Genomic DNA, 13,133 nt, shown 5'->3' on the forward strand with positions numbered 1-13,133 from the left:
ATGACATTCATGCTTGTAGTTTTTTGCCATTCACCTAATTATTATTTGCTAAAATGAATATGGATATGCTGTAAGGCATTTAACTGAAACACAAGGACCACAGATTAAGAGCTAGGGTAGAAATGCCCTTAAAAATTATCTGGTCCCACCACTTCATTTGGCAGAGAGGAAAGTGAGGCCCAGAGAAAGAAAGGGACTAGCCCAATGAATGAATACCTACTCAAGATCCCAAACATAGGCAAGTAGCAGGCCTGAATTTGAACTCAAAAAAGGCTGTTGCCCTTTTGGTGTGAATAGTCCAGTATGTTCCTGTGGCTTCCCTTTTATTCTAAAAATAAGACTCGGTGTCTCTTAGCTTTAGTAAAATCATTTTATATACAACAATATCGAATATTTACAATATAATACTGATTCCAAAATAAAAATAAGCATACAGGTAACACTGAAAAAGGAAAACATTCTTGACCTGACACAGAAATGAAGGGTAGGTACTATGTGTTATCTCATATATCACCACTGTTGTAGAACAAACTACCTGGGATAATGGTTTCATCATTAAATTCTAATAATTCTCTCCTGGAGTAGATGACAGTTTCTCTCCATCATCCAACAAGAAGAGAACACACTGGCAGGTAGCTGGGTCACTAGTTCAAAAGAATACCCCCTAAGGATCAAATGATTTCTAGACACATCTTTGACTTTGCACTTCACACAAAAGAACATTTGTTTAAAATTGTCCAATGTGAACATTTCGATCTGAAGAATCTGGGGAGAGATTCCTCCAGCACTTCATAAAAACAATTGGAATTACTCCAGGACTTCACAAAAACAATGGGAATTACATATTGAGTGATTATCTTGAAATCAGAGTGAGATGGCCTAAGAGTAATCATTTTAGGGGAAAGGGCCATTTTGGACCTTTGATTCCACTGGCACAGGGAACTCCTACTTTAGAAATTCCCTATACTTAAGGCAGATCCACAACTCCTCTGCACCATTTACTCTTAGACTCAGAGTTAATTAGAGCAGCCCTGAGAGGTTAAGTGCTTTGGCCCCAGTCACCCAGCCAGTGGGTATAAGAGGCAGAACAGTTCTCCTGACTCCAAGGCCAGCCCTCTATCCACTACACCATGCTCCACAATAGCTGACATTAATGATTTTATAACTTTACGTCCATTTTCTCTCTTGATAATTGTTATTGATTTTTTCACTTAAAGGATTAAAGCATAATTAGAAATTAAATTACATCCCATCTTTGTTCTAAAACACAGTTGTTTTAGACATAACATGCCTGAAATCAATCACTTGACCTTTGACCTTATGTTACGCTACTCTTGCCTACCAATCCTTCAAATTGGTCCTTTCTCAAATGGATAAACTCAACATGAACACTAAAAAAGGGTAATTCCTTATATTCACACACTTCAAACACTAACTTCTGACAACCCTCTCCCTGCCCATACACGTTTACGTTTATAAAGACACACACGAACACAGGTAGGAATGGCTCTGCCATCTACCAGACACCTAACTATGGGTGATCCAAAGGCATTTCACTGACGAACAATGGCTTTAATAAATAAATCGAGGGGGAGAGGGTCAGAGGTACAATGAGGAAAAGTCAAGACAGTCTATAGTTGATGACTTCATGTGATTCAACACTCTAGGCAGGAGCAGTCCTCTTATCAACTCTCCAAATCACAAGGCTCACGCATTAGCAGTAACATGTCAAAGCCTTTCAAGAGTAGGATGTTCCCTGCTACGGACAAAAAGAAACGCATGAAAGTTTTGTTCAGGTCTGAATTACAATTTGCTTTCTGCTTCACTAACAGAGCAAAGAGGCCAGGGCAGCAGTCACTGGATAGGGGTCCCTGGATCCCAAGCATCCTGGGGCCCACCGTCCACACCGATCCCTCTGCTCTTTCAAAGCCCAGGACAGCCATGGCTAAGTGACAGGGGATCAGACTCCCCAGATGGTCTACACAGTGTTAGCTCCGCTCCTCTATGGGAACCAAGACGCGTGCCCTCTTTTCTGGACTGATGATCACCACCTCGGGTGGCCCCTTAAGCCTTGGCCAAAGATCATCACTTCCAACCCTAACAAAAAAGAATGAGAGTTCAAGGTGATGGTTTTCAAGTGTCCAACTCATCAGAACTCTATGGTGGAAATGATGTCCTAGAAGTTGAGTGATAGTAAGCTCAGGCTGACAACAGTGCTCCTCAAACACTAAGTGTTTACTTTCAACACAGCCCTACACTAGATGCCACACACCCCCACTTCCTCCTCGAACCTCCCCTCTGTCACTGGGAAGATGGGAAACTCCAGGTGTTCAGATGCCAGACAACAAGGTAGGGTCTTTGCAACTGTCTCTGATCTACAGGTTTTCAGATTAGTAAAGAGAAAAAGCATATGCTATTCTTTGCTCCTGAACTCCATTAGGGTTAGGCTTTGCTGCTCTCTCTCAACAGAGAACATAAAAATTTGTAACCATGATCACATAATGGCCTTTTTGATAGTGGAAAGCTTGGCCAAAGAGGGCTGGGCAAGCTGAAGAGCAACATGAGGGGGGGCCCTGGGAGCAAAGGGCCTCTCTGAATGGCTACACTTGCTCTTATAAACTGTCAGAGTTGGCCCCATGTAGTTCTCTGAAGATCCATTTAGAAAAGGAGAAAAGTTGAGCAGCCATTGAGCAGCAGCCAAAGTGGCCCAAGTTTTCAACTGGAGACCCAGAACATTCGAAGATGTTCCTTAAAAGCAGGGACCGCTTCACTTAGGTCTTTGTAAACCTTGGAGCCCTGCCCTAGTGGGGGCTGATTACAGTAAGTAGGGACATAATCAGTGCTTGCTGGTTAACAGACTGCTTCACCCCAGCATGAGCACAAACTCCTTAAAGGCACTGACTGTTCCACTTTTGCCTCAGTGTCCCCAGTGCCTCACAAAATGCCTTAAAGTCAGTGCTAGCTGCCTGACCTGTCATGCTATAAAAATTAACAAACCTACTTTTTCTCTTCCCTAATGGTACCTCAATTTACAACACCTAGCCTGCTTACCTACAAAGGTACCAAAAGTCTCTCTACAACCCTCTTACAGGAAAATATCACAGAACAGAAAACTAGAAAACTAAACAGATATGTTTTACATTTCGAGAGCCACGCTCAGAATTATGTTCCATATGAGTGGCTATGAGAGCTGAGTGAAAATATGGGATCAGGATGGCAGAGACATAGTCAAAAAGAAGTTCAAAGCAGAGCTCAAATTTGGGGAGAAGCCTGAATAATGCGGAAGGCCAGTCTGAGAGTCAACAGATACATATGATGCACAGCTTTCCAAGCCTGCAATGAAGGTTTAGAAATAATATAGGAACAAGGAAGGAGGAGCAGAAAACAAAAATGAGAGACAAAGGCAACAGGGAGAGAAATTCTGGTCTGGAAAAATAAGTCTAACACTGGGGACCTACAAGCAGAAAGAGAATAAATGGACAAGAATCTGTCTTTACTAAACTATTCAAATCCTTTTCATTCCTAACCATTTCACAAAGAGAAAACCTTAGGGAACCTCATTGCTCCACCCTAGAAAGATCAGGAGAAAAATGGAAAAGAGAAAGAAGACAAGTTCTGCCCCAAAGAATCCCTAAAACTGAGGAGAGCACAGTGACACTGGCCTCAGAGGCCAGGTGGGCCAAGAAGCTGCTCACTGGCTTGTCCCTGATGGCCCTCTGGAGCCAAAGCCAACAGAGCTCCCTCCATCGGTGCTCCAGCCCTGATGGTTATTGAAAGGGGGGGGGGGGGGGGGACAGAGAGCATTGATGGATTATATAGTCCACAGTTTATAGATGATATTCCAGCTTCTTACTAAGCAGAAAGGCTCCTAGAACTATTTAGCTGCTCATCACTGGTAAGGTGCTTCTGGGTCTATTACAGATCAAAGGATCTTGGTGACATCACCTGTCCTGTCTGAGAGACATACAAATGAACAATACAGGAGTGATAATGTATCTCTAAGAACTGAGCTTGTCTTAAAAAAATATTACAGTACCAATGATTCTTGTATCTACACCTATACAGCATCTTCCAGCAGTATGGAAATTTAATGAAATTATGATTTATTAATTTACATAAAAATTACTTTGTACAGTTAAGGAATAAATTTTCAAAATGTAAAAAATAAACCAAAACCAAACTAATGCTCTGAGGTTGGGGCTACTGGGACTCGTGAGAGGCAGTCTGTTCTTCAATCACTTGTTTTACAATTTCTGCCAGTTTAAGTCGATCCACTTTATCTGTGAATCCACGTCCTGTAACCCAAAAAAAAAGAGAGAGAACAAAGTCAGTCTTGATAAGTTTGCTCTGGCAAGAGGGAGCCCCAGAGGCAGGGATCCAGAAGTGGACTGGCTCCCAGGGCCTGAGCCTGATTAGAAACAGAACCTAGCTCTGTCCGAGACAGACTCAGGATGGAATCTCTAAATGCCCAAGCATGATCACCAGGGCATACTTTCATCTGATCTTCAACCATCAAGGTTTGACCCGCCCTATCACCTAGATCAGGGGAGAGTTAAGAAGTACCTTGAGCCTTCTACCAAATAAAGAGTTCATCTCTGCCAAAGTAGGAATCTCTATAGACAAATAAAGGTCACATGGTGTGACAAGGCAACAAATTTGCAACTACAGAAAGACAACAGAGGAATTTTCCTCTTCTCTTGGCTCACAGAATTGGAAAAACAAGTTTGAATGAAGACCTCTAACTGGGGGAGGTAGAAGGGAACCTTCGGGGCACTGTTAACCAGGGCTTATCCATCCCACCCCAGGACAGCTCTCATTGTTGGGAAGTCATTTCTGGCACTGACCTTAAAACTGCTTTTTTAATCATTTCTGCCTTTGAACAACTAGGATTTTATCCTTTGGATACCAGCAGGATAAATCTAATTTGTATTCCACATGACAGTCCTTCAAATACTTTAAAATAACCATTAACCTCCTCACCTCAGCTCCCCAATCTCCACTTTCCAGGCTGAAAATCTCCATTTCATTTCATCGATCTTACTATGGCATGGTCTTGAGGTCCTTAAATATGCTAGTCAGCAGCTTATTAATGCTGTTTCTAAAATGTGGCAGGCAGATCGGAATACACTATTCCAGATGTAGCCCGACGAGGGCAGGATATAAGGGGACTACATTCTTCCTAATTCTGAACGCTTGCTCTTTTCAGCTAGCCTAAGATTGTGTTAGTTTTTATGGCAGCTGAATCATAATGAGGAAGGGAAGGGAACAAGCATCTAATATGTACAAGAGACTATGTCCACAGCTTTACAAATATTCTCTCATTTAATCCTCACCACCCCCTGGAGGTGGGGGCTTCTATTATGATCCCCATTTGATAGCTAAGGAAACTGAGGCAAACAGAAGTTCAGTGGCTTGCCCAAGGTCATACAGTTAGTCAATGTCTAAAGATAGATCTGATTCGGGTCTTCCTGATTCCAAGTTTAGCACTCTATCTACTAAAACACTCAGACTTATGAAAATGAATTGCCACATCGCCACGCTTCCCTCATCTTTTATTCGTGAATGTGATTTTATTAACCCAAATCTAAGCCTTCATATTAAAGTTCAGCTCAGCAAGATGGGCCCAGTATTGTAAACTGTCAAAATCTTGAATTCTTAAGTGGCATCCAGCAAGTTAGTTGCACTTTCTAAGTGTGATATCTACCATCTCTGAGAAGCTTGCCAATATGACCTTCATCCAAGATCCGCCGATAGAAATATTCCATTCTCTACATGCAAAGATCTCAGTGATGTCCATGAGAAACCTCCTTGCCGATCAATGTTATGCCATGAATGGCTCTTTTTGAGGGATCTAATTTCAAATCCACCACAGTGCACACTCATTTAAGCCTATATTGATCCATATGATCCACCAGGAAACCATGAAGGAGTCTTCTAAGTGTTTTGCTAAAAGCTTGAGACATTCAAAAGTTGGCATTCCTCCATGCTCCCAGTCTAGTAACCAAATGAACTCAAAAAAGGAAAAATGGTGAGACCACAACCTGTTCTCACACCATTTACTTACTTTTCTAGATGTCACTAAGCATTTTTTTTGAAAATGTATTCAAGAATTTTGACAGAATTCAAAATCAAACTCGTTGGTCTACAATGGGTACAAATACTCTCTTCCTTTAAAAAAAAATCGGGAAAATATCTGTCCTTTTTGAGCAACTCTCTAATTCTCCATCAATTTGGGTGGCTCTGATGATCTCCCAGGAACTGAAGTCTGTCCATCAGGTCTACCACCATCCAAAGCAGTTTGCCTTTGTTTGAATACCTCATGGAAAATAAACTTTAAGTTAAGACCCCAGCAAATGATTCCACTAGCTTTGCCAAGAAAAATCCAAATGGGGTCACCAAGAATCAGACTTAACTGAAACCAGTGAACCACAACAACTGCTTTATTCTGATTAATGGTGCTCCCTACTTTCTTCTAACTTAAGGTTCATTTAAGAGGAGGAAGGTTCTATGGAACTTAAGCCTATTCTCCCTCCACTCTAGAAGAGGCAGCTTAATGGCACAGTGAATAGAAATGGGCCTGAAGCCAGACACTTCCTAGCTGTGTGACCCTGGACAAGTCATGAAACCTCTGCTTCCTTTTCCTCATCTATAAAGAGAAGATAATAATAGCACTTACCTGCCAGGATTATTAAGGATCAAATGAGGCAATACTTGTAAAGCACTTTTTGAACTTTAAAGTGCTCTATAAATGAAGCTATTAGAACTGTCATTTGCTGTCAGTAGATGTACAGGCTTCTTCCATCAGTGATTTCTCCCCAAAATTCTACATCTTGTGAGCTATCAGACCTTAGAGCTCCATTCATTCATCTTAGAATGAATGCTTCGGTGTTGCTCTCCCCTGACACAAACCCTAAATGCTAAGAATTGATCACTAAGACTTGAGATATTAGCAGCCATCGTCACCACTGCTGAGAAGCTACCTAAAGCAAGCCTGGGATCTTGGCCACCTTCGCCAGACACAACATGCCCACCTCAGCACAGCATCTCAGGGTGGGCCTCAGGCAGACCCATGAGACAGAGCTCTCTGAAAAGCCAACTCTACCCTCGCTGGCCATACCATTCCAGCTGAAGCTCTGCAGGGTGTCTCGGAGGAGTTTGCATTCCCGGTTGTACTTCCACGCCTCCTGCATCACCTCATTCAGCTTCTCGTCTTCGTTCTCTCCTATTGAAAGGGATGAACAGGAAGTTGTGTTTTCTCAGAAGCAGCACAGGGTAGAAGGAGCATCAGAGAAGACCCTTTCCTTAGGTGAGGCTTGGAGGGGCTGGGGAAGGGGAAGGAGAAAGGAAGCAGGAGGGAAGGAAAGGACCAGGAGACAGGATTTTTGATCAGTTGGTTATCAAAGATCAAATATGTAAACCCTCACCAGCCTCACTATCCTTCTCTACTTGAACCCAAACAGTTCCAAATCATTAGACATCCATTTCCTCTCAGAGCATAGCCCTAAATCTTTATTGTTGGAGGATAAACATGAATCTCTTTATTAGGTTTGATCAAACCTTGTGCAGAGGGGCCTGGCCAAGGACTGTGAGACTCTGAAATCCACTCCCAGACAGGAAGGATAAAGTGCCATGAACTACTTGATTTCCTTGAGCTCATTTCCTATCTCAAAAACAGTTCAGCCATTAAAGAATTAATTGACTTCGAAGAGCTTATTTTGGGGAAATTGTGGGAATTTTCCTAAAATCTGAATAGCTGAGAAAAATGGGTGAGACCAGTGAGGTGCTTCAGTTAATTCTCTGGAAGCTGCAGCAAAGACCATTAGTGTCTGACAAGAAGCAAAGGAGAATGTAATAATCTGTGATTATTACCCACAAACACCAAGGGCCTCAAGTTAGGAACACTTTGTACAGATCCAAAATAATAGCAATGGTCGGTGAGGTCATTTGTCCTGCACTCAAGATGCTGATTGAAATCTTGCCCATAGATTCTTAAACCAAGGAGCTGGAAAAGATGCTCACCAGTCTACACACATGGCTCTGATCCCATTTAGACTGATTCCCTATGCAGTTTCAGGCCACATTTCTACCTCGCAGCTGGGTTTTAAATAAAGCTCTCGACTACATCTATCTACTCAGAGATTTCACCACGTCCCTCTCTGCAAAAACACAAAGGGCAAAGAAACCCAGACAGAGAACTGATGACATGTCTTAGGGTCAGCTTTACTTAGTGGACACAGGATTACCCTGTAGTCTTTAAATGCACAAGTGCGCACGCGCAAACACACACACACACACACACACACACACACACAGAAAGCATTCTTAAAGAGTGTGACCTTTACCAGCCTGGGGCAGAATACACTGGGCAATGACATCTCGCAGCTTTTCCAGAGCCACATTAGAATCTTCTGCTCCATTCTCAGGGTCATGGATATAGACACCATCCTTTGGCTTTGTGCTATGAAACAGGGGGGAGGGGAGGGATATTTTTTTTAAGTCAGATTTCACCATCCAAATCTCTGAAAAGATGCTAACCCCACATGCATCCAAGGACAAAGACTTCCAACAATATTATGGTAGCATCTCCCAAATCCTGATAATGTCTTGAGCATACTGAGTCAGAGCCTCCCGGGGCATGTGCAAATAGGGAAGGGAACTGAAAAATCGGAGGCAGAACCAAACTACGTTAGCCTACTTGTTTGTAAGGGAATAAAGCAATTCAGAAACAAAACCAAATTACCCAAGCAATTTCCTCTTTCTGAGAATGGGATTATTTACAGAGTGCAAGGGTTTGAGGCTGACTTTGAGGTCCTGGATCCTCATGTTGGCCAGTTGTTCTGCATGAGCCTGTTGGATTCCAGCAACTACTGCCTGAATAGAAAGCAGAAGAGTTAGTTTAGCATTGGTCCCAGTGCCTGGCAGAGAGTAGGCAATTAATAAATTCTGGCTGAGTAATTTAAAAAGTCAGATGAGCAGGTTTGGGGAAACTCAAAACCATTAAAATCCATTCCAGGGGGCAGCTATGGCTCAGTGTAAAGAAAGATTTAGACAGGAGACCCTGAGTTCAAATGTGACTTCTGCGACTTGGGCAAGTCATTTAACTTCCAATGCCTAACTCATACCATTCTCTTCTGCCTTAGAACTATGATACAGTTTGTGCTGACAGAAGACTCTCCTCCTCTAAGTAACAGGGATAGGTCTACTAAACCAGATAAAGATCCCATCAGAGCAAGTGCGTTACAAAGGACATCTGAGTTAGGGGATGACTAAAGAATAAGCAGATTTTAAAAAATAAAGTCGTAGTAGTACTAGTAGTAACAGCAACAATAATAGTAGTAATAAAAGGGTTGATGGTAGAAATAATATTTACTTGCATATTCTTTTTGTGGTTACCAAAGCATTTTTACATACACTATCTCATGTGATCCTCACGAACCCTAAGAGAGAAGAAGTGCAACTATTCGCATCGCTATACAATGGACAAGGAAATGAGTCTCTGGGACACTAAGAGATTTGCTCACGGTCATAGCTTTCTATCAGTTTGGAGAGCTAATTTCTGGCACTATTACACAGCTTTGCCAGAAGACTAACTAAAGAATACTCCAAATTGTAGTTCTTCCTCTTCCTCCTGCTCCCTAAAGGTGGCTTGGCCTTTGGTCTTCTGGCTTTTTTGTCCCTACATTCATTCTTCTGAATAGCTCATCCTTTTTCATGACTTCAACCAGACTGTGTATCTACGCTGAAGCATTTAGTCCTCACCTCTAAAACTTTCACTATCGCCTTATGCCATCAGAAATCTTGTAATGGATCCTGTGGTAGTGTCCAAACTAGTCTGGCTGGCTTTCAAGGTTTTTCAGAATCTCTCCCCACCGAACTTTCTGAGTCAAGCTCATTTTCCTCAGTGTTCAGATTCTAGAATTCTGTTTATAGTGTTTCACTAGCCCCTGGAAATACTTTTGGCTCATCCAAGAACCAGATCAAATACTAATTCCTCTAAGAATCTTTATCTGATTATTCTAGGCCCATGTCAGTCACCCTCTTTCCTGAATTCTGAAAGCCTTAGAGATACTAAGTGACTTGCCATTTCCTTTTCCATCTCATTTTACAGAAGAGGAACTGAGGCAAACAGGGTTTAAGTGACTTGCCCAGGGTTACACAACTAGTAAATGTCTGAGGCTGGATTTGAACTCAGGTCCTCCCAATTCCAGGGTCAGTGTTCTATCCACCACCCTTTTCAGAGGTACAAAATGATACAATTATATAATCCCTTATACTATTTTACAACTGTTTTCTATATTAGAAACAAGGTTTTAAATAGCTTGAAGTCACCTCTCTATAACTCACAATACTAAGTGCAAGTGGTGAATACAAAGGAGGAGCTAAATAAACATCTAAGAAAAGGGCCTGGCAATAGAGAGGCCTTTATTTCAACCCCTCTGACCTGGGTAATTCCTTAAAGTATATCTTCCAAATTGTGGTCTAATCTTTTATGAAAATAAATGCTTTCTTTTGCACAAATGTCATCTTTAACACCACCTTTCTGGGCACCACAAATGTCCATCTATTAAAAGGACAGCTGATGATAACATGAAACTCTGTCCTTGGGACTGATCAAGCTGGGCCCCCACATTCCTCCTAGAACAGCCTTTCCCAGAAAGAAAAGAGGAGTCATCAAAAACCTTGTCCATCATCAACTGGGCAGATGGCAGCACATTGTCCAGTGCTTCATTTGAGTTTAACCAGGGATGGTCCAACACCCCCTCAATGGTAAGTCGCTCCTCTGGTTTGACCTTTAGCAACCTGTGGGGAAGAAGACAAACAAGCCCAACATGTAAACTGCTGCTGAGAAACCTGGTATAAACCTTTGTCCTCAAGTTGGTTTTCATTATTCCCACTTCTCCTTACCTTTCCCAACTGGCCAGTCAAGTTTGATGAAGCTGAAAGTAAATAAAAAAACCTGTGCCTGAGAAATCAGTCCTAGGGAATTTCAGTGCTGATCCTGCTGGCCCCTCAAGAATCCCTAGGCAATTCACAGGGGGGCTGAACTGCTAACCTGTCATCAGGATCAAGCCTGCTTGGTTTGAGGTTACAGATGGATGCCTTGGCAGAAGCAGAAAGGATGGAGCACAGAGAAAAGGATTTCGTTCAATAATATTTAGAAGGTCTCTGAACTTCCTACTCCACATTCTGAATATTAAGTATTTTACTGAAGGAATGACTACAACTGAATGGCTATTCTGTCCAATTGTGAGTACGAATGAGGCTTCTAAGGAACAGATCTGTCAGAAGGACCACAGACTTGCTCTGACTTTTACTGTGACCTAGGCCTTACCTCCAAGGATACTGGTTTAAAGTGAAGTATCAGTACCTCTGAGTGCAGGGCATCAGCACTCCAACTCAGTATAACCTATGGATGGCTAAATCAGACTTGGGGAACCAATCAATCAATTTCTGGTTATCCTTAGCTAACATATTTGGCTTCTATTGCATTTCTTCCTAACTATATAGTTCTTCCACTTGAGTCTCAGTTACCCAGTTGATCTTTTAAGGTTTGTGACTCTAGACTATTCAGTTCAAGTTACTAAAAAAAAAAGGGGGGGGAGGTATCTAGAATGAACCTAGAACGTTTCTAAAAAAAAATTATCTGGAATGAACCTAGACTGTTATCACATTAATTAAAAATTACAAAGGTCATTTGTGAAACTTTCTAGAAAGAGTGATAGCAGAAAAACTAACAAAAAATCTTCTACAAAGTAAAGATTTCCATTAGCATCATATAATCATGGACTTGGAAGGGATTCTGTGAGCCCAATCAGTTTATTTTACAAATAAGGAAACTAAGGCCCAGAGCGATTAAGTGATTTGCCAAGGGAGCCACCAGTACTGTGTGGTAGTCCAGAATTAGTAGTAGACTAGAATATAAACCCTGTTTTTAGATAGGAATTTCGGACTTTAGGTCCAGAGTTTTTTCCGTTAAACTTCACTTGCCAATAGGTTAATGGCATTCAAATAGAGATGGGCAAACTGGCAAGAATCAATCTATAAAAAGCAAAAGTGTCATAAATTAGGAAATAACCAATTTCTCAGTGCATGCCTTACAATAATGTTATCTGGCTTAGAACCAAATTAGCTTAGCAAGTGAGTTGCCTGGGGAAAGGGCTTCTATCCATAACAAACATATGAAAAGTGGCATGGAGTTGACTGAAGAGGAAGAGCTGTATGACAAGAAGTACTGAAATGGGGAGGTAGCTGGGTGGCTCAATGGACTGAGAGCCAGGCCTACAGATGGGAGGTCCTGGGTTCAAATCTGGCCTCAGACACTTCCTAGTTGTGTGACCCTGGGCAAGTCACTCGATACCCATTGCCTAGCCCGTACCACTCTTGTACTTTAGAATCAATAAATACAAATAAATACATAGTAATGATTCTAAGACAGAAGGCATGGGCTTAAAAAAAAGTACTGAAATAGTCACTGTAGTGGAGCTCTAGAGCATATTCATACAAAACAGAAACTATTCTTTTGTCTGGCTTTTAAAAACCTTTAGAACCGGGCTCCCAACCTACCTTTCCAGTCTCATTATACATTATTCCCCTTCATATACTTGATGGTTCAGCCAAATTGGTTTTGCTCTTCTCTCCTACAAAGGTCCTTCTCCAATCTCTGTGGTTCTACAATAACCATCCCCCCTCCCCAACCCTTCAAGGCTCTTCTCCCTCACCTCCACTTCACAAAATCATTCGCTTGATTCAGGCCTCTGCTCAAGCACCACATTCTACAGGAAGTTTTTCCTGATCTTCTTCATTACCTGCTCATTCCTCCCCACAACTATCTGGTGGTACCTGTTCCCTGACCGAGGATAAGCTCTTTGAGGGCAGGGGTGGTTTCCTTTCTGTGTTATGACTAGCCTCAGGCACTCTCTGAAGGTCAATCTTCCCAGATTAGGTCAGATTGTAATATAAGGTTCACTTCAAACAGCCTGGGCTTGTATCATACAGGAGCACCTGTCTGAGAACCTGACTAGCAAGCCTCTTATGGGAAGGGGAGGATTCATTGAGGTCTTTATATTCTTCATCCCAGTTGTAGTACCACAAAGTAGGTGTTTAATAAAATACTTGTTGAACTGAACAGAAGG

The 13,133-nt window shown here is 41.9% G+C and overlaps 1 protein-coding gene across 3 annotated transcripts in view; it reads right to left on the reverse strand.

Annotated features, from left to right (window-relative positions):
- Nucleotides 1–356: 356 nt before the first annotated feature.
- MAPKAPK5 (MAPK activated protein kinase 5) overlaps nucleotides 357–13,133 on the reverse strand; it is a 53,309-nt gene continuing 40,532 nt past the window's right edge. The window contains exons 10-14 of one of the 3 annotated variants that reach the window (XM_007489824.2): nucleotides 10,680–10,800; nucleotides 8,741–8,871; nucleotides 8,337–8,458; nucleotides 7,118–7,222; nucleotides 357–4,295 (exon numbers count right to left, since the gene is read on the reverse strand). In XM_007489824.2, coding sequence (XP_007489886.1) covers nucleotides 4,201–4,295; nucleotides 7,118–7,222; nucleotides 8,337–8,458; nucleotides 8,741–8,871; nucleotides 10,680–10,800 — 574 coding nt within the window. In that variant the 3' untranslated portion in view covers nucleotides 357–4,200. Of the gene's footprint in view, nucleotides 4,296–7,117; nucleotides 7,323–8,336; nucleotides 8,459–8,740; nucleotides 8,872–10,679; nucleotides 10,801–13,133 lie in introns of those variants that run through there. The other 2 variants (XM_001371115.4, XM_056821742.1) reach the window with 2 other exon arrangements.

This window comes from Monodelphis domestica, chromosome 3 (assembly GCF_027887165.1).
Source record: "Monodelphis domestica isolate mMonDom1 chromosome 3, mMonDom1.pri, whole genome shotgun sequence".
Lineage (NCBI taxonomy): Eukaryota > Metazoa > Chordata > Mammalia > Didelphimorphia > Didelphidae > Monodelphis > Monodelphis domestica.